Source organism: Lineus longissimus, chromosome 13 (genome assembly GCF_910592395.1).
Source record: "Lineus longissimus chromosome 13, tnLinLong1.2, whole genome shotgun sequence".
In the NCBI taxonomy this organism is placed as follows: Eukaryota; Metazoa; Nemertea; class Pilidiophora; order Heteronemertea; family Lineidae; genus Lineus; species Lineus longissimus.
This window is the reverse complement of record NC_088320.1, coordinates 2621462-2643390: the sequence shown is the minus strand read 5'-3', so window position 1 is coordinate 2643390 and position 21929 is coordinate 2621462. Positions and strand designations below refer to the sequence as shown.

At 44.8% G+C, this 21929-nt stretch overlaps 4 protein-coding genes across 5 annotated transcripts; 1 reads left to right on the top strand and 3 right to left on the bottom strand.

The window, feature by feature from the left end:
* The first annotated feature begins 1461 nt into the window (after positions 1-1461).
* Positions 1462-7283, top strand: LOC135497848 (uncharacterized). Its single transcript, XM_064787806.1, has 2 exons — positions 1462-1596; positions 2049-7283. Exons 1-2 carry the CDS (start codon positions 1575-1577, stop codon positions 6737-6739), a joined length of 4713 nt encoding a protein of 1570 aa, XP_064643876.1. The 5' UTR covers positions 1462-1574; the 3' UTR covers positions 6740-7283.
* A 63-nt stretch (positions 7284-7346) lies between these two features.
* Positions 7347-10564, bottom strand: LOC135498336 (major facilitator superfamily domain-containing protein 6-like). Its single transcript, XM_064788591.1, has 6 exons — positions 9599-10564; positions 9340-9496; positions 8875-9058; positions 8341-8544; positions 7919-8154; positions 7347-7761 (listed from the first exon to the last, which is right to left on the bottom strand). Exons 1-6 carry the CDS (start codon positions 10534-10536, stop codon positions 7690-7692), a joined length of 1791 nt encoding a protein of 596 aa, XP_064644661.1. The 5' UTR covers positions 10537-10564; the 3' UTR covers positions 7347-7689.
* A 1018-nt stretch (positions 10565-11582) lies between these two features.
* On the bottom strand, positions 11583-16645 carry LOC135497849 (uncharacterized). Of its 2 annotated transcripts, none has more exons than XM_064787808.1 (10): positions 16549-16643; positions 15953-16171; positions 15464-15630; positions 15070-15211; positions 14438-14575; positions 13781-14053; positions 13300-13446; positions 12919-13089; positions 12550-12688; positions 11583-12250 (listed from the first exon to the last, which is right to left on the bottom strand). In XM_064787808.1, the coding sequence occupies exons 1-10, from the start codon at positions 16589-16591 to the stop codon at positions 11728-11730; spliced, it is 1962 nt and encodes a 653-aa protein (XP_064643878.1). In that variant the 5' UTR covers positions 16592-16643; the 3' UTR covers positions 11583-11727. The 2 variants fall into 2 exon arrangements, with proteins under 2 accessions (XP_064643878.1, XP_064643877.1); XM_064787807.1 differs by having other exon boundaries at positions 11589-12250; positions 15953-16174; positions 16549-16645.
* A 626-nt stretch (positions 16646-17271) lies between these two features.
* LOC135498335 (leucine-rich repeat-containing protein 15-like) lies at positions 17272-20249 on the bottom strand. The gene is made up of 3 exons (XM_064788589.1): positions 20244-20249; positions 19546-19701; positions 17272-19134 (listed from the first exon to the last, which is right to left on the bottom strand). Exons 1-3 carry the CDS (start codon positions 20247-20249, stop codon positions 17737-17739), a joined length of 1560 nt encoding a protein of 519 aa, XP_064644659.1. The 3' UTR covers positions 17272-17736.
* Positions 20250-21929: the final 1680 nt, after the last annotated feature.

Sequence of the window (21929 nt, the reverse complement as noted above, 5' to 3'; positions counted from 1 at the left end):
GGTTCTGTACTAGATGCCATGACCGCCAATAATAGCTCCAGTTAAATTGAGTGATAGAATGCTTGGTTCCCCAACATTCTATCCCCGGCTGTAGAAACTCCCAGAAAAAAAGTTGTAAATTCTACTCTAATAATTTATTGTTCAATAAAGATATTAAAAATAAGATCGTGATATTTGTCATCATTTTACCATGTGATCCATTGCCCTTGATGGACCAAGCATCGATTTCGATTATCAAATATACATTGAGAGCTTTCGAAACTTGATACGTAGTGTTGATTCTAAACCTATTATTGGTCTATTGGGACAACCTTTTGATGTCCAGTTGATAGGAAATGTTATTGATCGAAAGCGTTAGCCCCCATTAGTAAGCAAACAACCTCTACAATTGCAACGGTACGCGGTTGGCGCTAATAAGGATGATCTGCATGAGGGAGTTTTCGCAAATCCCCTGAAACGCCAACGCCTATCTCGATCATAGTTTGACCCGCAGATAACGTCGAAGCATTCTCCAAAGCTGCGATAAGATTTGTCAGTTTGTGCCTTTTAAAGAGCAGAACCTTTGTCAATCCCAAATAATGTGTGGTTAGGTTGTATCCCATCCGCAAATGGCATGTATGAATGAAAGGACACAACACACCTTCTTCCCGCGTACGCCAAGCATCATGCCAGGCAACGGATCCATGTATTATCCACCATGTCTTTTTACGTCATGAAGAAGGGACCCTTGGTTGATGGTTTTGAAGGATGACACAGTAGTATCAGAATATCAGTATCCTCACTGAAGTTATGGGTAACCTGGGTGGAGGGACACAGTCTCAGCAAGTATGTTTGCATCGCCACCATCATGGAGAGTCTCGTTTCGAGAGAGTTGAGTTTCGTTCACTGAGTTGGTCAATGACGTTCTGTAGTTTTTCGATCGAGTTCACAAAAAAGTAAAAACGGAATCTGAAATATTGAAAAACACCGAAACAATATTATGTGCCAACAGAAAAACAACCGAAAAGAATGATCCTTCATAAATACACTCAAAACAGTACCATAATGGCAACTAAGAGTGAAAAACTCCATTAGAGCCTTGATTATATATTGGGAGAACTAAGTGCGGCATCAATTTCATTAGCCTGGCTACCGATGTATAGTCCATCATCTGATAATGGGAAATTATTGTGTGAATCATTAAAGGAGGAGTGTCGCCGGGTCGGCGCTATTAAGAGGACTTCCTGCGTGGAACGCGCTTTCCCGAAGTGCAGTTTGTAATTTAGACACTTGGTTAAGTCTCATTTAACATTTTCAGAGGCATTTCGGAATCGCCCTCTGTTGAGGACTTCTGCAACGATAAAAAAAGCTGCCCTGTGCCCAGCATTATTTTGAGCCACACTTCCTTTAATAGGCATATCTATGTTAAAAGCCCGCCGCCGTATTGGAGTGTCATATATCGTTCCGACCATGATCCATGACAGCATCTGCCAGAATTGTCCATGTGTAGGGGAGACAGCGACCACAGAAGGAGAATTGGCATTTTGATCGAAAGATACTTGTGGCAATTTGATCATATTTAACAGTTTATCAAGATGAGGCTAACCATATTTTTCGGTAAGTTCTGTTTTCTTGTGTGGTATCTGATTCCTTCATACCCACCCATGCCGATTAAGAGAAGACGAAGAAGCATGGTACTATTTTATGGCACGTTTGCATATGTACTCTGTAAAGTGTGCTGTTAGTGTCTTCAAGGCCCACCACGGCCCTTCCGGAATTGGTTTCTCTCTATCGTTGTTACCTTCAAGCCCTTGAGAATCAATAATATATTTGTTCATAAAGATCGTCTTAACTCCAATTACTTCTGACTCATCCTGACACGACATAAAGGCCCTTCGGCGGGAATAGTTCGCTCCAATTGGTGTCACTATTGTTATCTAATTTTTGACTATCATCACTCATTTGAGCGGTACTGGTCTAGTGTAGGTTTGCTCCCTTGGGCTTACTAAGTATACTGTAATTGTAATGAAAGTCACTTCACTATTGACCTCTAATGAATGTATTTTCAGGTTTCATTGCCATTTTGGGTACAGCCTACCACCATGTCTGCCCATGTCCATCCAGCCAAACAGAAAGCTCCAAGGACCGCAGCAAACGGTTGCCAAGAGCAATAATACCGACCATGTTCTTCCCACCGATAGTGAAGTTCTTGAACAGTTCCGATGGGCAGTTCAACTCTCGTCCAGTTAGTTATTGCTACGATAATTTCTGCAATGAATACAAATGTGGCCTTTCTGATTCTACAATAAAAAGAGAAAGGCCTAGATGTAATTGTGACGCTTTCTGTGAGAAACACAGAGATTGTTGTATCGGGTATAAACTTTGTACGAACACGACCAACGCGGAGTTTATACGGAGATTTGAAAATTACATTGATTGCACCAGACCCGTCGAAAATATAACTGTGAGTCAGTGCCCTGATGATGCGAATGGGTACATCGCTGATGCGTGCGCATCAACCGGAAATAAAAATGATTCTCTGTACAAACGCGTCCCTGTTTCCAGTAGCGGTGTTCATTTCCGGAATATCTACTGCTCACAATGTCATAATATCTCAATAGATGACACACATTTCTGGAGAGTGAAGGGTTGCTTCAGTATCTTCGAAGCTCCCCTGAACGTCGGTATGATTTTGAAACGCATGTTTGTGGAACAGTTTCGCTTGCGATGTCAATGGAGTCCAACCGTACCTCTTGGGCATGAACGTTCCCTCTTCATCAGGAGCTGTGGACCTAAGAATGCTTCAGTGCTTGTTAATGATGAGCATGGACTTATTGATGCATGTCCTTGGAATGCCACGTCTGACCTTGAGGATGAGGCTGAGAGAAAGTGTCATGTTCATAATGCATTCGTTTACGCCCATGTCGCCAGTACGAATGGCATTAAGTTACAACGATACAAAAATGTGTATTGCGCTCGATGCAACGGGGTAAACGATACGGCACTTGTTTGCCCAATCGAAATTCTGGACGGTGGTGATATCAACGAAGGCATTGTCATCGGGCCCCATTTTGGTGTATCAATTAAACCGATTCAAAAAAATCCTGCTCCGATTGCGATATGCAACGAAAGGGAAATCTTTGATGAACTTACGAAAATGTGTCGGGCATTGATCAGATGTGGTATCCATCATGTTCAGTGGAATGGGGAATGTTTCCGGGACCCACTTGACATTGGTTACACCCTGCCCCAGCTGATTCCTTGGAGTTCAAAGCTGGGACCTCGAAATCTGATAACTATAGCCATGAATCTCGTCCTTGTAGCTCCCCTGACTTTATTTCGCAGTGATAAAGAATCGTTCGGTTCTTCGCGGTTCTTCGGGAAGCTTTTCGAGGATGCGCTGGATCTCAGTTCAGGTCAAGACGAATTCCAGGTCAACATTACTGCCACATTTGACGATCGTTACACAAAAAGAACCAAAGTCCTTGGCGGCGAAGAACTTATTTTAGGAAAAGGTACTCCGTTGAAGATAACGTTCTATCAAAATATCACATATCCAAAGGAGAGGAACTACCATTTGACGTATATCAAAAGAATAGAAGAATATATGAAAAGGCTTGCTGAATCCCCGAAAAGGTTCGAGCTGGATTATACGATTTATAATCAGGGTGTGAGACTACCTTTAGCGTGCAATAATGAACACTCTCTGGTGGCCATCCCCCACAATGATGCCATGCATAGATTCATATACCTCAGAGGAAAGGATATCAATAATGAAACCGTATTGAGGGTGAAAAATGGCTTTATAGATATGATGGTATGCGACAGATATGATATCAATTTCCAGGACAGTGACGTCCGTGCTTATAATCTTACGACGTTCCATAAGTCGAGCTGCGGTGGATTCTTAAGGTTTAAGGAAACTGGTAGCTATTTACTTGATCCATATCTCATTGTGGACGACCAAGTGTATGTGAGTAGGGGGCAACCAGGGCCTCTTCCCCCACCGGAGTTGTCAAGATACTGCCTCAGGAACCCAAGCCCTACGGAAACCACTACTGAGGGTACTGTCATCTCGTGCTCGGCTCCCGTCTGTAATCAGAGTCAGTGCGGTGTTTTTGATGAAGGAAAGTGTTACTGTGACGCATTTTGTGTGAAGAACCAGGACTGCTGCTTTGAATATGAAGATTGTGATAGACGTTTTGCAAAGGAAGCTGATCACATCGAAACATTCAAGGATTTCATAAATTGCAATCAGAAAACCTCTGACATTACGGTCAGTAGCTGCCCGAAAGGTGTCATTGGCCATTTTGCAGATGAGTGTGAATACCCTGAAGTGGAGAATGGTTCTTTGTACAGGCTCGTCCCTGTGACCAGTCGTGGTGTTCACTTCCGCAACATCTACTGTTCTCAATGTCACAACGTTCCAATTGCTGATGCGAAGTTTTGGTCTCTCAGGGATTGTGATAACATGCACCAAGGAACTCCTAATGTCAGCATGATTTTAGCGTATATGTTCTCTACACAGCTGTTTGGAAGTGCTTGCCAACTGAAGCCTTCTGTCCCAGCCGAGTATGAACACTCCCCCTTCATCAGGAGCTGTGGACCAAAGATCAAAACATCTACCGCGTTGCCTAATGATGACCATGATTTGATTTACACTTGTTCCTTGAACGCCACGTCGGCCGAACAGAGAGAAATTGAACGAAAATGTCGGTTATACTCTGCCAACGTTTACGCCATTTTATTCAGTGGATTGAAAAATTCACCTGCAACCCTTAAAGTAAACCGTTATAAGAATATGTACTGTGCACGGTGTAACGGTATCGTTGACTCGGATTTCGTTTGTCCTGTCGGGTCTTCGAAGAAGCCCCCCGATGTTAAAAGACAATATCCCATAGTGAAGCTCATGACCCCTAATGGACCAGATGATGAATATCGTAAACGTTGCAAAGTTGGTGAACTCTATGATAAACTCAGTGACGACTGCAGGCCACTCCTTAGATGTGGTCTTAGCCACGTTGAGTGGGAGGGGCAGTGTATCCGCGATCCGTTCGACCATGGCTACACATTTCCGAGGGCGACACAACCAAGTTCAATTCTGGATCCCAAAACTGTCATGACCGTAGACATGAAAGTTATCCAAATGTCTCCCCTAACTCTTATTTTTGCCAATCAAGAACTGAATGATCCAAGATTCCTTGATAAGGCCTTTCAAGCGGCGCTGGCAATAGGAGTTCCACGCGAAACCAAGCTAGATGCAAATATAAATATTACAGCGAAATTAGATGACAGGTACATGTGGACATCAGAAATGGCAGGAGGAAAGGAAATTGTGTTAGGAAAGAATGCAGTCATCTCCATAAAATTCTATCGGGCATTCGCCGAATCTGAGAAGAACATGAAGATGGCCTATATCAGGAAGTTGGTTGACTTATTGGAGCAGTTAGCGACCCCACGAAGGAGATTTTACCTGAGTTATACTGTTTACAGTCAGGGGGTCCAACTGCCTGTTGTGTGTGATGAGGGGCTGCTGGTCACCATTCCTCTGAACGAGTCCCTCGAGAGATACTTTAAAAGTAAGGAGGTCGATGTCAACGATGCCGTCATGAAAACGTCTTCAAATGATTCCATTGATATCATAACATGTGACAAGTTTGCTGTGAAATTCAATAACTGTGACATTGTGACGTACAACATGACGTCATTTCATTACGAGAACTGTTCACAGACATATAAATATATAAGCACAGGACAGACTCTCTCTGAACCCTTTGTCATAATTGGAAACCAAGTTTACGTCTGTGTGCTTCATAATTCGAGCAATCCCTGGACAAAAGGTGTTAGCCCAGATCTGATTCTAGTTTTGATCATTTTGTCTCTAGTCTTTCTGGTCTTCACCATTCTACTTCATATCCTCCTAAAAGATCTCCGGACCCTCCCAGGCCTGATGTTGACGAACCTATGTGCGGTCCTGTTCATAGCCCAGCTACTCTACATCACGGCCATTGATACTGTAACTGACAGCCTCGCTTGTTTCATTGTAGCCATAGTCACACATTACTTCTGGCTTGCCACCTTCTTCTGGATGAATGCAATTGCATTCAACATGGCCTGGACTTTCTCACATGGATTCCTAAATGTCAAAAATCGAGGACAACGCAGGCTCATAATAGCCTCCTGCTACGCATACGGTGCGCCAGGAGTTATCGTCCTCATATGCACTCTCCTCGATAAATTCTCTGATGTCCCTGTCGGATATGGTCACGGGCAGGGCCAGGAAGGAACATGCTGGTTCACCGAGAGAAAAGGCCTCATCTTTGCTTTCTTCCTCCCAGTTGGTCTGATCATCGCTGCCAACCTCATCCTCTTCATCATCACCACAGTCTCCATCTCGAGAGCGAAACGGGTCTCAAAGGTCGCCACGAAGCATGATGGCAAAGCTGACTTTGTCTTGTACATAAAGTTGTCATTCCTGATGGGCTTCACCTGGCTTTTCGGCTTCCTCACCGAGTTAGTTGACAGCGTAGTCATCTGGCACATCTTCGCCATCCTCAACTCCGCCCTTGGCGTCTTCATCTCCCTTGCTTTCTCCTTCAACAAGCGGACCTGGACGCTGTTGCGGTCAACCCTTGGGAGAGGGAAGGGTGTGAATAGTTCGAATAAAACAACTAAGACAAACAGCAATTCAAGTGTGAAAACTCTACATAAAGTTCGCAAATCTGGAGCTGGAACCAGAGGGGGATTCGATGCTATTTAACAAAAAGGCGTCAGGTCAATTCGGTGCTCCAGCCCATTATAAAGACAGTTTAAGTTGGTTCTATATTGATTGAACTACACTTCTCAGATCATATCCGTCTTGACCCGAGGGGTTCCCCCTATGGACTTTATCCCCCTTTATTCTCTGGGGTTGTACTCGACTCTCTATTCTCCACTGTTGTTAGCTAACTAGTGTGTGCTGAAACTTCGTCAATAGAAACTGGTAGCCAGCAGCAACATCAAAGTGAAAATTATCTGTCCAATTCATGGGAAAATGCAGTCATTGGATTGAGCGATTCATCAGCTTTCCATATATCAATATTGCTGTGTTTAGGAGAAGTATGATCTGTTGATGTTATGTTGTGGTGTGTTATGATGATATTCATTCTAAGCCCATTGACACACGGGCAACAATACAGTCACTCATTGAAATAATTTGTGGCAAGGCCGTTTACACGGGACCGGATTGGACCGGACCACACCAGATCACATCCCTAACGACGTCATGTCGCACTACGTATGTAAACCATCAAAAGGAATAAAGAAGCGAGCGAACATATTCTTCGCTTTTTGTTTATAGATGTTGTTTCCTATATAGGAGGTTCGAAAATTGGTAAGCGTCAAGTACCGATGTTGCTAACTACGCCTGCCTGTCTTCCCAGCCTCCTTGGATTCGCCCGGAATTATTGAAATAAGATGATGCAGCGTGCTGTTTATCGTTTTGGATTGAAGGGCATCCGGGGTTTTGTTTCAATCGAATCATCATCTATCACCATGGACTAGTTGGGGCTGGATGAGCACGAGTAAGGTCTGATTCCACACCACAACACTTCACCGTCACGGTTTCGCCTCGTCGGTCAGTTCAGCATTGCCGACTCAAAAACTTCCTTCAAATCAAACGCCTGTCAGTGTGCAAAACGGTCTCGTAGGAGTGAACTACGTCATTTAGTTTTATCTTTCCTGACCTGCGGCCGCCTGGTGATATTCTAAAGAACCCTTTAGAGGTGCCGGTTTCTCGCTGAACTGCAAAACAACAGACAAATTGGTCAGATTATCTCAGATTATAAGTCGCATATCACCCGAAACTCACTGAACCTGCTACCAACTATCTATTGCTTTTACCTGGTCGTTGGGGAGGGGCGATGTGTTATTAACAGTACCGGTAATTGTGTGTACTTACCCTTTGCGCGATACCAAAGAGACCCAATGTGAGTATGCAGCCAGCGGCCAAGGTGAAGAATGTCGCCTCGGCCCCGAAGTTGTCAATGAAGAGACCCCCGGCGAGATGCCCGCTGCCTGCTCCCAGACCCCAGTAGACACCGTGGAGGATCCCCTGAACGGTAGCCAGGGAGGCCCGAGGTACCGCTGAGCAGGAGTAGCGGGTCAGAGATGTCCACACTGAGGAAAAGGTCAGGCCTGAAATGAGTAGAGGGGGCGCGGTAAGGTTCTAGTTGTATTGCGCACGGACCTGAACGGCCCGCTACGTGTCAAACAGAAGTGCTTTTAAAATGAAAGGTCTGATCCAGTAGACAGTGCTTCTAAACGTAGATCTGCAGATGAATACAACCTCTTGAATACTTCTCCTTGTGTTAAAGCGATTACCTTGAAGTAACTCTGCTGGTATGACAAGCCATGGGTTCTTTATCACAGCGTAGATGGTGAAGCGTATGGCATAACATATCAAGGCGAGATAAAGCGTCCCGATGTAACCAAAAGGCTTGATGAGCTTGTCCACGAAGAAGAACATGGTGAACTCGCAGGCGTACGTGGAGATGCTGACCACACCCAGAAGTAGCTGGGTCGCCCCTGAAAATTGCAAGAATCCGCTTCGCTATATACCGTTAAACGAAATTCGGTCCCGGGTCGGGGAATGATGATAAAAGTATACATTGAATTCAATCGGATTCATGACCAGTGACCATTTAGGGTAAAGTAGCAAATGTCTCTTAAACAGCGCTCTTCCATGTACAGATCCTCTCTCACAGCCCTTTTGTCATCATCCCAAAGCTGAGTCTTCCGGGGGAACTATCGAACCTAGGTCGATCTCGGCTTAGTAAACTCCGCAATCTCACGCATAGGACATTGATTATTTCGGCCGGGAATTTTAAGCAAACATGAAATAATTATGTCATTTACCTAGATTTTCTAGATGCCAGTACAGGAAGCCCCAGATGACGCCATTGCATACGCCCATAAAGTAACTGGTACTGAGCCACGAAGCGTAATGAATCGACATGAACAATCGGAACACTTCGCCCGTGCTGTGCTCCCCAATGTCTTCTTCTAGAACTACATTTTCTCTTTCGGACTCTTCGGGCTGAAAAAGATACACCACGTTAGCCCCATTTTAAAAGTGAAGCACTTGAGTGATTATACAGCGAATCGAAACACATCATGAACCGTTCTTCAAAGCAGACATTATGTCATTCAAGCATGTTCTCTCTGTCAGTAATTGGCCGCCATTGCACATGTATTGCATGCATGATATACACAAATGAACGCGGAAAGAATACGCCGAACAAAATTCTGTGGACGTTTGGGAGACTTACAGCAACTGTCACTTTTGCAAAAGGGTCAATGACCAAGAGAGATTTGACTTACACATTTATAGTCCATTGAGCAGCCACACAGGAAGGCGACCGTCATCCCACCGACGAAGACATAGAAGACTATCATGTAGTCGCTGAACACCAGAAGGAGGCCGCAGATCTTGACATGTTGACGGGAGTAGGAAAGTAGTAGACCAACCACGAATGCGCTGGAGATTTGAAGAAATTAAATCTTAGCATGGCCACCTGTAGATGGACGACCAGTCATCAGTCCAGAAAGAGACGATGACCAACCTCACGTACGAACTTACCTAAATCCAAATCCGACTGCACCCCAGGCTCGTTGATGTCCATACTTCGAGATATGCTTCTCTCCTAACATTTCTAGCGTGGCAGCATCAGCCAGGGCCGAGGTTGGCGCCTGGACCAGCTCTCCGAAGACAACGAGGAGACAAAGCCAAATGACAGTTTTGTACTGGGATGAATATTCATACAACCAGCTCAGATTCTCTCGCATCTCTTTCTTGTAATAAGTGTCATGTTTGTGTCGCCGCCGGGGAAGCTGATGATGAGGTTTACCCGTTCCGTTCTTCCGAGCTTTGAAATGGTGGATGTAGGTCGATTCAAACAAGTGGTAGAGTAGCTTACGCCCACTGGCGGTGGAACCCTGAATTCCAATTGGGGAATAGGATGTCGTGTGCACAATGCTACTCTGCTCTGGCTTCGATATCGAACGCTTATTAGGGTGGAAAGTTTCGTTGACAACATTTGGGCATACCTTTATTTTTTCCGGTTGTTTGACGAACCCTAACCCCAGAGTGAAAAACAACCACCCTATCATAGAGAGAATCAAACACATCTTACGAATTTTATATCTGTCTGCGAGGGCACCCCATAAGGGGCCGCTGGCAAACCCCACAATTGGCCTCATTCCGGAAACTAACCCAATTTGATCCGGACTCAGGCCGAGCTGTTTGAAATATATTGACATATATGGCGTCACTGCTCCTCTGGCTCCAAAGAAAAAGAAATAAAACAGTTTTACTGGGAACATATGCCTATTGATAGTACAGTTCTTGCAGCAGCTACACCCTTTGTGTCCCCCAGCCTCCCCACTTTGGTCCTTTTTCTCAACTTCCGGGTCAACACTTCTGCCGTCTGCTTGATCAACGCCATCTTGTTTTGGCGACACTGAACCATAGTCTGCTCCAATGGCAGGATTAATTGTTTGCCGCGTTTCTTCCTCCATTTTGAGGCAAATCACTTAGGACGACGCTGAGAATAGATCCGCTGAAATAGTCTTCATTTTCCATAAACGAAGTGCCTAACGACCCAGCCCGGCCTAAGACTCGATCTCATGTTGTAGATTTGTCTTTCCGGCGGCATGGACCTGTCATCACGCTGGTATAATATCGGAGAACACGTCATTGGCCCTCTCGAAAAATTTCACAGTGATCAGAATTCGTGTCCAAGCATTTGTTCATCTAATTCCTTCAATTATAATCTCCGACTTCGAGTATTCTGAACGAAATCAGTCCTGCTCAGCAGTCAATTCCGCCTACTGTTCTTTCCGATGAGATCTGCAGCATTTCATCATAAGGCTGGCCATGATCACCGGCCGAACTTTGGTTTCGATTCTTGTCGTATATATTCCAAGAGAAAGTATGTACAACAGTAATGATAACCTGGACAGAATTGCTTCCTATGCATTGGAATGGTATGAAGCATCGATTAGGCCTATGATGATCGATTAATTTGAAATTAGAGACACCCTCCAGTGCAACACCCTGTACTGTCTGTACTGTAGACCATAATTTTCGCGCCGAGCGTTTTATTTTCGTGAACAACTTCGATTTGCGACAATAGAAATCGTGACAAAATACTTTTTGATTTTAAAACCAGAAGAAATTTCGTAATCTGCCAAAAAGAAAAAACTCGAGAAAGCTCTTTTTCATAGAGATATTCGCGAGTCGCAAAATAAAAAGGCGCTAAAATTTTGGTTGCGTACAATATTGAGTCTGATAATCGGCAATGTTGTTTTGGTGAGCCTTCCGCATGCATTATCTGCACGGTTATATCGATCAGTATATTAATTGGATATTTGGATGGCCCTCCTAAAAGCTCGATACCGCACTTCTTTCAAAGTATTGGCCGACATGTCTCGTCGACGCCTGTCAACGTCATTTTCTCTCTCAGGTGCGCCCTCTCTGGGCCGAAATCTTTGCAATTCTTGCCCAGTTTTATCTCCTCAACTGGCCATTGGTCTCTGTATTTGCCAACTGAGCAACAAGACGGAAACGTATAAGGAAAAGGAGGTTTTAATCGGGGACTGAGGAATGTTGGATTTTTTCAAATGATAGCAAGTGCCCAATTTGAGGGATAAATAGTAAGACAACCCTCGGGGGGAGGGGCAACATGGTTTGTAGTTCACAAATGCTTTCTAGTTCACTAGTTTTTCGTACGACGTGTTTCCACCAGACACGTTCCCCGCCTCGGGCTCAGACGGCCCCATGAAACCACCATACGCGTACGAATACTCCGTGGAGTTGTCCTCCATCGCGTAGATTGGCTGAGTATCCTTGGTAGAGTCAACACCTTTGTTTAACTCATCCATCTTGATTGCTTGACAGGCAGGGAGTGGCGCCGGTTTCCTGTCGTCAATCCCAGAAGGCTCTGGTGCTGCCGGGATTGCACTTAACCGGGGCTTTGGGACGTCATACATGCCCTCCTTGATAGCTCGCATCCGGGCTTTATTTGTCACCTGCTCCCTCTTGTGGTCGTCGGTGTTATCATACAGCGCCCCCTGGACCCCACTTTGCATGATGGTTGCAGGGTCGGTGTAAATGTTGCTCTCCGCCGCCTGAATCGTGACACTGCCATCTACGATGTTAGTCGACCTGCGGTTCAAGTCCTGAATGCTCGGTGCGTAGTTTACTTTGAATATCTTCTCCGCCGGTGGCTTCCTGCAAGTAACAAGGGGGAGGTGTAACATGCAACAGGGTAGTCTCTAGACGGATCCGAGTCATTCGCCAAGAGAGATCATCCAAAATTATTTCAATCCAGACTTAATCGTTGAGTTATTTTGGTTCTTCTAACAACAGAATTATTAAAGCATCAGATTTTTTTCGGGGCCAAAATTGTCAAAGGCCGAAATGTTAAAAGGTATATACACTAGTATATCATCCAATGACGAATAGGAACGTTTCAAAGCTGTTTCAAACTCGTTGTCGTACATTTAACACTTAGAATTGGAAATCTGTACCTCTTCTTCTTTGCAATTACGATGGCTATGGTCACAAGAACAATGAGAAGCACCCCGCCTCCGCACGCCACGTAAACAGCCAGCATTACGTGGTCATCAGCAGCGGTACCTCCGCCTTGTCCCATTGCGTTTCCTGAGCCTGGAAGTAAACAAGTCATTTTAGAGGTGAACCAATCAGAAAGACTATCTTTTGGATCAGCTTGGAGCCCTTGATCGACATTCGATGAAGGGCAGAGTAGTCATATGACGTCACGTCGGTGCAAATATAGGCCTACATACTGCCAACTTCAAAATTGCATCTCCGGTTGAAAGATTTTCAAGTGTTTTTAACAAGGAAGCAACGTTTGAGACGAGAACGTCGGCACCTACCACTACCCAGTGAGGTTGTGGAAGCCTCGGTCGCTTCTGTCGTGGCGATGGTCGTGGTCGTCGTTGGTGTGGTTTCAACAGTTGTTGGTATAAAAGGTTGATCAGATGTGACAATAGCTCTTGGAGATACCGTCGAGGTTGTCGCCGGTGACGCGGTGGTTGTTGGCAAATCTGGAACGTAGACGAGACTGCGGCTGATCATAGAATTCGATCTTTTGAGGACTTTGCCATACGGAAAAGAAGCCGTTAGAGAACACATCGTATATAGAATCATTCAATTCGAAGGAGCCTACACGAAAGTTTATGAAAATGAACGAAAGTGAAATGATCGAGCGTTACCTATTTTGCCGTCGACTGCACACACATCCTACATTTGCTTACCATTTTGACATACGAAACCAGCAGTAGCCTTTTCGTCATCATTCGCGTCCTTCAACCTGTAGCCATCCTTGGTCTCGTAAAACAGAAGGTTGCCACGCTCAGCAAAGGTAGACGAACTGTCGAATCGGGAGACGTAGACTTTAGAGTCTTAAAATATGCGAAAATAAGGTCAGTGAAAGCTAAGATGTCAACCTGTAGAGGAACAGCGACATTAAAAACTCGGGATACGCAATAGCCACCGTATCAAGCAATGTAACCCCTCCAGAAACAAGCGTAACTTTGACAAACCTGCTGGTGTCGCAGGCAGCTTTAGCCACAAATTCCACTGCAGAACATGGCTCGATTTAGGACGAAGGCTGTTGACCGAGTGTGAGTTTCAGCGGCCCTGCCGGATTGAAAATAGATTCTCTGCACTGGCCGTAACTTTTAATGAGATTGCAACAGTTCTTGGCCCATGCAAACGAATGAGTGACCCCCTTACATTTGTGCATCTTGCCGTCAAGGTTCCACAGGAGCTGATTCCTCGTTGCGCCGATCCAGAAGTCTTTCGCTATGCCGAGTGTTTTGGCAAGATAGTCCTTCATGGCTCTCTGCTTGTGCTTCTGATCAAGCGTCGCAAGGTCAACATCAGGTCCAAGCGTTGAGCACTTCTCGCGGGCCTGGAACCAATTGGCTGTTTCGCCAGGCTTGCTGATGCTCACGCAGAACTGGTAGGAGAGCGCTTGAAAGCGGCAGACGTCAGAAACGTTCAACACTGTATTAAAAGAAAGTTGGTTTGAATACTGGATTCACAGGAATCGGGTGCATGCCGTTTATCAGATGACAAATGCACAGCTGGCTACTTCATCGGCTGATGATACATTATATAGCTTGTGGCTTTAAAAGATGCTGAAGACTTCAGCGTAGATAGTTGGAAGAAATCCGTTGTAGTTGCCCGAATACTCTGTACAGATTTAACGTCCCGATGTGGTATGGAGTGCAGCTATCATCCTCTGCTGCCGACGTATAGTGACCAAGTTGGCGGTATGTATACGAACATACGAAAGCTATCAAGGGAAGGCTCTCAAACTCAGAGGATACTTCACTCTACTACTGACATATACTGCTTGAAAAAGGTGTCGTTTTCATTATAACTTACTATCCTGTTGGCAAATGTATGCTTTCTGCGTGAAGCAGTTATCTTCCAACCACTGGTACTCGTGTTCCGACGTCATGGCAGCGCACTGCTTACGCGTGCTCTCAGGGTGGTAGTTCCACCAAGCGGAATAGGCATTCTCTGCAGGAGAAGGGGGGTACAGTCAGCTACTACACTTTGGACGTAGTGGACCGGCCTTTGTCCCTCCACATCCCATGAAGGAAGTATAAATAGGAAGGCGAATTGGCTGCCCTGTGAGTTTATGAGCTACTGGCGTTTGATAATGACATCCAGAAAGGGAAGGCCTGGGCAAATAATATGGATGGACATAGTCCCCTGAACCCGAACTTTACCAACTGATGTTCACTCCGATGCCAGGCAATCGACCGGGGTGGGCCACGCCGGAGGTTAGTTCGAATCGGCGCATGGACCCGAGTTCGAGGTTATACATCACTAACGTTGGCGACAAGTCCCATATTATCTTTATTAAATGCCAGGAGAAAAGTGCCACGGTTAGAATAAACCTTGGCTCCTTCAGCAGGATGTATATTGAAACTGCTGGAAATGCATGGAAATGCACGGCCAGGCTATTAACTGGAAATATATGAGGAGCGAACTTGGGACATATTCAGTACCTCTTGTCGAGTAAATGGAGTTCTTGGCAGCCCCTCCGCACATGTAGGCAGCGTTATTAAAGCAGGGCTGGTTACACCCGGAGGCTGGTCCCCTCTTCCCGAATGTAGCACCGTTACCACCACAGTAACAAATAGAGCCGGACTGAAATGATATCACATCTTTTTCAAAAGGTTTTGCCGAACTTTCGAAATATCTTACTCGTATTAGATTTTCGATCATTTTTACAGCAACTGCATTAGCTCCGAAATCAATCTCCGTCACAGAGTTCCCCCGTTCCTCGTCGTTATTAGAGATTGAGATGGTCGCTCAACTGATCAGAAAGCAACTGCAGCGCCCCGGGCGGTGTCGGGCTCCAATTACCTAGTCCCTGACGTAAAATGGAGTAGGGCCTACCTGTAGTCCACAGTAATCATACTTCTTTTTTCTGCAGAACGTAGTGCAGAACTCCACACTCATGAAAGACTGTGATGGGGCCTGTGCGGCATCCAAATCATGTCTGTCAAAATAACAGACCCCGCAGTCGTCATCGTAACACCCCTGTCCTTTTAGACCCCACAGATCTGGAAAGAAAAGAGGAGAATCTCAAAACTTGAAACAAGTTACCCTAACCCATTTTTATTGGACCATTCAATCCGAAGTCTCACTAATTGCTACTCTTGGAAATCCTGAATTGTAAAAGAGGTTTGATTCGGCGATTTTCGGTTTGTGGTCTTTCTTTCAAGCCCAAATTTCTTTTGATAATTAATGACCATATTTTGGTATGGAAAGCAATGCAAGTATAGGGCCAGAACAACGGCATCAGTATATGGTAGTTAGGGTTCCGGTCATGCGCAATGAGGATGGATCTTTCCGCTCACACCGGAAGTCGAAGCCGCAACTCACTTCGACTCCAATGCCAAAATGCATTGGCGAAATGTCCCGCAGTCCACACCTCCTTAACATTCTGTTTCTTCAATATCCCCTCAATGAAATCTTGTTCGGCCGCCGTCTTGAAATTGAGCAAGGACCCATTAGTACTGAGGCAGACTGATGTGGCATCTTTCCAAGTGGACGGGCCGGGATAAAACCGGTAACTGTTTCCGCTAAACTGTAAACACTCTGCTGCTGAAAGAGAAGTCAACATAAACTTACAACGAGCTGATCTCTGAAACAAAAACTGAGCAAAGTTTTAACTTTCACCGTACACTTAAGGTCACAATATTGCCCGGCTTACTATTTCAACTGAACTCAAATTATTTCCAGTTGAACTGCGCATCGGTTTGGATCGGTTTGGTCCTGTGTTAAGGGCCCGATAAAAATTGGTGTCTCCGTATCCAGAGAATGTCCTACGATTGCGGACAACGACACAACTTTCTGAAATAAGGGATCTTCAATACGACGCATGGGAAGCTGGGGGGGGGGGGGGGGGGGGGTGATGATTGTCACTTATCTGTTTTGTGGATTCGCCGAGAGACACGATGAATAGAGAATCGACCTACCCGAGGCAAGCACCAAAAAGACGAATAACATGAATATCGCCATTTCCTGGGAGAGGTCTACGACACAGTGTTGCTATTGATAGACCTATGTATAAGTGATTTGGTCACAACCTCTTGACATAAAAACAACGCAAATCAATGTCATGCGCGCCTTATCAATCTTTTTAGCCTTGGGCCACTTTGAACTATCTCACCAAAAGAACAGCATGCTGAGGAATATCAACTTTATACTGATGATACCAATCTGCACATGATAATACTAAGACCTGTGACATTGGTATTCGCTATTACTAGCTAGCTCTCCGATGAGAGTGTCTATTTACATCCTGAGATTCAGGGTTTTCCATTCCTGCGTCATCGAGAGGCGGAATGCATTGAAACCTTTTGTATGGCGAGGATGGAGTACGCTGAAATATCGGTCGCACCAACCTTCATGCCGAGAGGCTGCTGACGACATGACGAACATAAAATGAACACCCTGAGTGGACAGGGCCGATTGAAGTTGGGACTTCAATTGCCACTGCATGGTGGTACTGTGCTGGCGGTCGGATCGGAAGCAGTACTGGTAGTTTCAGCATGAAACCGATATTGGGAAGCTCAATAACAGAGTTTATAGTGGTGAAACCTTCTCCACACTGGCAAAAAGTCTCTCAATAGCGACTTCCTGGGATTTGCTCATCTCTGTGCCGGTAATCTCAGTCGGAATGAACAAGAGAAACGACGTTTTCCTACAGTTGCATTTAATACATGTATCCAGACTATTAAAAAAGCGAGCACATTTTTGCTTTAAATTCACAAGCATGTGGAGATATTCGCCCAGGCGACGACATTCCGGCCGTCGATAAAGCTATTCTTCAACTCTGTTGTATATCATAGCATAAAGAAATAAACATAAAGGTATCACTAAGAATTGCGTTTGACGTACATTGCCGTTGTGTAGACATATATGCAAATACTAACAGTACCAAGTTCCAAGTTTCAGCCACTGTGTATAAATGATCACTGTCCTACAGCACTGTACGTACATACTGCATTTCTATTTTCCTGAGCCACCGGTAATTACGAACGGCCGGTACTTTTTAAGATTCTCAAGCAATTGGTTACGTATTTTAGCGGCTTCTTCTTTTTTATTCCTTTATGATTACAAACGATTTACCAAAATCTCTCAAAATAGTGATTGGCATCACCTCAGCAATATCCTAAGTACATTTCTTTGTCAAACTCGGAACACGATTCATTCTCCTCCACTCTGCTGATCATTTCCTTAAAGGTATATCCAGCATATTTGTTGTTACCATGACAACGTGAACTGTCATCAACAATTTTGTCCCCCTTGAACAGCCAATAGAGGGCGCAATCGCAAACCACGGGATTCCCGTGAATATATAGATGATCCACTTTGGTGCTCAGGAAACACATGTCCAAGTTGGTCACGTGATTGCTCATAATGTCTAATTTCATTGGTCCATTCAATCCAGTGAAAATCACCGGATTCATAGAAGTTATCTGGTTGCCCTGGAAATGCAGATACTCTAAATTTGCCAGTTCGTAGAAAATGTTCACATCAATTTCACTGATTTCATTATTTGAGAAACCTAGTACTTTTAATTGTTTTAGGGTTCTTATCCCATAGGGCACATGTTCGAACCTATTATCGTCCAGGTACAACGCCTCTAAATTCTGTTTATATTTCAACAATGACGTCTGAATTTCTGATAACCTATTGTCAGACAGAATTAAGCGTTTGAGATTGGCCAAGCCAGCAAGGGCCGATGGGAACTCGGATAGTGTGCATTCGGCCAGAGAAACCTTTTCCAGCGTGTCTGCAACGCCCAGAAAGGCATGATTGGAAATAGTCCGAAATTTATTCTTATCCAAAGAGAGCGATTGTAAATTGTTGAGATCCTGAAATGCGCCCGTTGGCAACAGAAAAATCCTGTTGTGGTCCAAATAGAACTCTCTCAGATTTTGCAAACGTAACCTGGGTACTTGCCTCAGTTTCATATCGCCCATGCGCAGAATCCTCAACCGCTGCAATTGGCTGATAGCATTTTCGTTCCGCTTTGAAATCCGAATTCTGTTTCCCGAAATGTCTAATGAATGCAGATTGGTCAAGTCCTTCACAAACCATGGCAATGAGCGAATACCTGTCTTGGCTATGTTCAGCATTTTCAAATCGACGCCGAATTTGTATCCATTGTCGTAGAATGTTCCGAGGGGATTGTTGTCGAGCGACAACTCCTCCAGCCACAACCCTCGGTCATGTTCGGCAATCATTGTGTCTTCTTGGCGATTGTAAACTATTTTGTTCCCGCTCAAAAACAGCTTTTTCAACGTCCGCAACTGAAACACAGCCTTCACTGGAAAACACGTCAGATTGTTTCCCGACAGATTGATGGTCTCAATCACATTTTCCCGACCGGCAAAGGCTCCCGGTAGCACATCCATGATTTTGTTGTTTTCGAGAAGAATGGACTTGGCCGGTGGAAGACGAGCGAATGCACCATCTTGAAGTGTCCGGATGTTGTTGTGCGACAAGTCGATGACGTCAATATTCCGTCTCAGGATGTCATTGACCTGAGGAACCTGGAATGAAAATGGAAAAGTTTGAGATGTTGCAACAAACGGACTCCATTCAACTAAATATGCATACCAGCATTTTTTGCGATGTCCAAGGCTTCGTGTTCAAAGACGCTTTGGAATCCTAGAGTTTTTCAGGGGACGCTAAAAGAAGGAGCAGTAACATGATGGGGAGAAAAACAGAGTCACACATACACCTCGCGATCGGTCAGAAATCCGAAATCATCGCGTCATCCTACACTTCGGACGCAGTGGATGGGCTTCGTCCCTTCAAGGTAGACTATTTGGACGGCCTCGGAAGGCTTTTTCATCCCTGCCGCATCCCTGCGATTAATGAGCAAATCTGCGCTGACCAAATCTCGCTAGAACCATGCAGTTTGGCCAACACTATACCTCATTTTTTCCGAGTCAACCTACCTGGGAGTGACCTCGGTCCCGACAGTCCAGTATCGTGGTTTTCTCCAAGTATTTCACGTCACATTTCGAGGACGGAGATTTCGCTCTGCAGAGATTGAGTCCGGCAACCAGGAACAGTAACCGGAAGTAGAAATCAATTGCTGATGTTTGCCAAATCTGAAAAAGTTTAATAATGGTGCTGTGATGTCACATACGATGATGAAGTTGAAGCATAGCGACTTACCGGCAGTGAATGTCAATCCTAACGTCTCCTCCTTTTCATTGTAGGATGGGTATAAACGCACGACGACGGTAGATTGGCATGATGTTGAACATAGAAGAACGAGCGGAGTCTCAAATCAATTTGGCATCACCCGGCCTTGGACTTGGGGAAATCTATCAAGCGGTGTATGTTGGGACCGGGCGGCGAAAAGAGGCAATGGCGTTGTCAGGCTCATCAATGGAAAGCTGACTCGCGCAATCTCGCCGTTGAGTTTCTTCACGCCGACTTACCGTCGGTGAACATCGACCCTGAAGTCCCCATCGTTTAAGGATGGATATACATGTACACACAACGACGACAGATTGGCACGAGTTCTTCTTCATCAGCTTTTTACCACCTCCGTTGGTAAAACTCGTATGAATTGTGTCGCCTGAACGGACGTGACTCTAGTCAAAATGGACAAGCAATAAAAATACCAATATGTCATTTTACCTACCTTCATATTACTTGGTTGTTGTTGTCCACTAGATGTTATCTAGTCCTGCATCAACAGGTGACCGAGCTTCTTCTCGATGTCGCTCCTATTCCTTAACCCAAGAGGCCACTCATTGGTCGACTTGCTCTGCAGGGTTTTTTCGCAAAAAGAATCCCAAGCAAGTGTTCCTTTCAAAATAGCTGCTATCAGTGATCAGATATAGTCTGCGTTGCCACGAAGCGTTCCGTTTGCGTATCCTTTGATCAGAAAGCCCAGCAGACGACACCTTTATACCAGAGGTGTTGACAAATAATGCATCAAGCGTTTCTCCGAAATTTACCACCGTTTTCCATTTTACAAGGCGGTAGCAATGATCAGGTATCAAGACAAGGTTCCTGCGTCTCACTTTTCTTCGAATATTTGCAATTTTCTAATTCCAAAGCCTGATGATGTTTGTTTACCATCAAAGAGGTTGCCTCGGATTGGTGAATAAGCCCGATTTCGGCGCAATATATAAGGGGCCCTCAAGATGGCTCAACGCCAGGTTACGCGCTTACTCAGCTAGTGAACGCCGCTGATTAACGCCGTAATGAATTGTTTAATTAAATTCCAGCTTGCCATTGGTGCCAATCAGCCGTTTTACGACCTTGTGGCAACGACCACTTGTTGGATCGAGTGGATGAGTGTGTTTCTGTGAGTTACCATTGGATGGCTTAGGAAGCGGTAGTGAAATACGAAAATGTCGACTTGAGGTTGTTTTAAGGTCAATAGTTGCGGTTAGAAATTGTCAACAAGCCACTCAAAATGTCACTTGACCAAAACAAGGGTCGAAGTGACTTGCTAATCTGCTTAAGCCAACTGACACTTGTTGTTAAGCCCTTAACGTGTCAGTTGAAGTGTCCTTCTCACCAGGGGGCGCGCGTATATTTGTGATTGGCAGATGTCAGAAATTCTCTTTGATCAGCGAAGCCCGAAGCTTATGAAAAAAATATGTAGTGTTCTATCTAAAAACTGCAAAATTTGGACTGATTGGCAAGCCCGGGCGTCTTTTGCTCACGGACGAAAAATTTAAGTTTTTCTATAATGCATTCCCATGTTTATGCCAGTAAAACTACAAATCTAGTACATCTTTCTAACATCATACCAAGATGACAGGGATGAAAATGTCCGACGTCAATAATCGTCACTGATAGGCCTCTTTCCTTGTTTCCTCCGTTTACAAAGTTCAAACGCGGCTCAGCAATACATTGTACTATCATAAATGAATAAAACTGTAAAGGTTTCACTAGAGTTTGGCTAGCTGAAACCATGACCTAGTACTTATATTCGTCAAATTCCATTATACAACGCTGCTTCTCGCCACCAGGTCGGCGCATACAGCACTTTTGTAAATTTGTGAATGCATTTTGGACAGTAATGGTGATGGCATCGAAGTCCGTTATTACTTTCATCCGGGTAGCTAACTGAAGTGCGCGTTTCCTTTTCTCAATCTTTCCAACTTCCTCCGACAAAATGGCGATCAGAAAATTCATCAGCAGAATCACCAGAAATAAAACTGCGTAGATGTGTACGATCACCACGGGAATCGGTGGTTGAGTGTTGTCAATTTTCGTATCTAGCATGTTCAACATCATTAGGAAAGTTGAGTAGTAACTTTCGATGAACTTTAAACCGAAATGTTCGGCGCAGTAATACACCGCGACCGAG

Excerpts from the sequence above, each read along its gene's own strand:
- LOC135498335 (XM_064788589.1), bottom strand. Across the intron at positions 19,135-19,545 it reads GGGACCGAGGTCACTCCCAG|GTTCCTCAGGTCAATGACAT; the intron begins GTAGGTTGACTC and ends TTTTCATTCCAG.
- LOC135497848 (XM_064787806.1), top strand. The coding sequence starts at position 1,575 with ATGAGGCTAACCATATTTTTCG. Across the intron at positions 1,597-2,048 it reads GAGGCTAACCATATTTTTCG|GTTTCATTGCCATTTTGGGT; the intron begins GTAAGTTCTGTT and ends ATGTATTTTCAG.
- LOC135497849 (XM_064787807.1), bottom strand. The coding sequence starts at position 16,591 with ATGGCGATATTCATGTTATTCGTCTTTTTGGTGCTTGCCTCGG. Across the intron at positions 16,175-16,548 it reads CTTTTTGGTGCTTGCCTCGG|CAGCAGAGTGTTTACAGTTT; the intron begins GTAGGTCGATTC and ends CTTCTCTTTCAG. Across the intron at positions 12,251-12,549 it reads GTAATTGCAAAGAAGAAGAG|GAAGCCACCGGCGGAGAAGA; the intron begins GTACAGATTTCC and ends TGTTACTTGCAG.
- LOC135498336 (XM_064788591.1), bottom strand. The coding sequence starts at position 10,536 with ATGGAGGAAGAAACGCGGCAAACAATTAATCCTGCCATTGGAGCAGAC. Across the intron at positions 9,497-9,598 it reads GCAGTCGGATTTGGATTTAG|CGCATTCGTGGTTGGTCTAC; the intron begins GTAAGTTCGTAC and ends TCAAATCTCCAG. Across the intron at positions 9,059-9,339 it reads GCTCAATGGACTATAAATGT|CAGCCCGAAGAGTCCGAAAG; the intron begins GTAAGTCAAATC and ends GTGTATCTTTTT.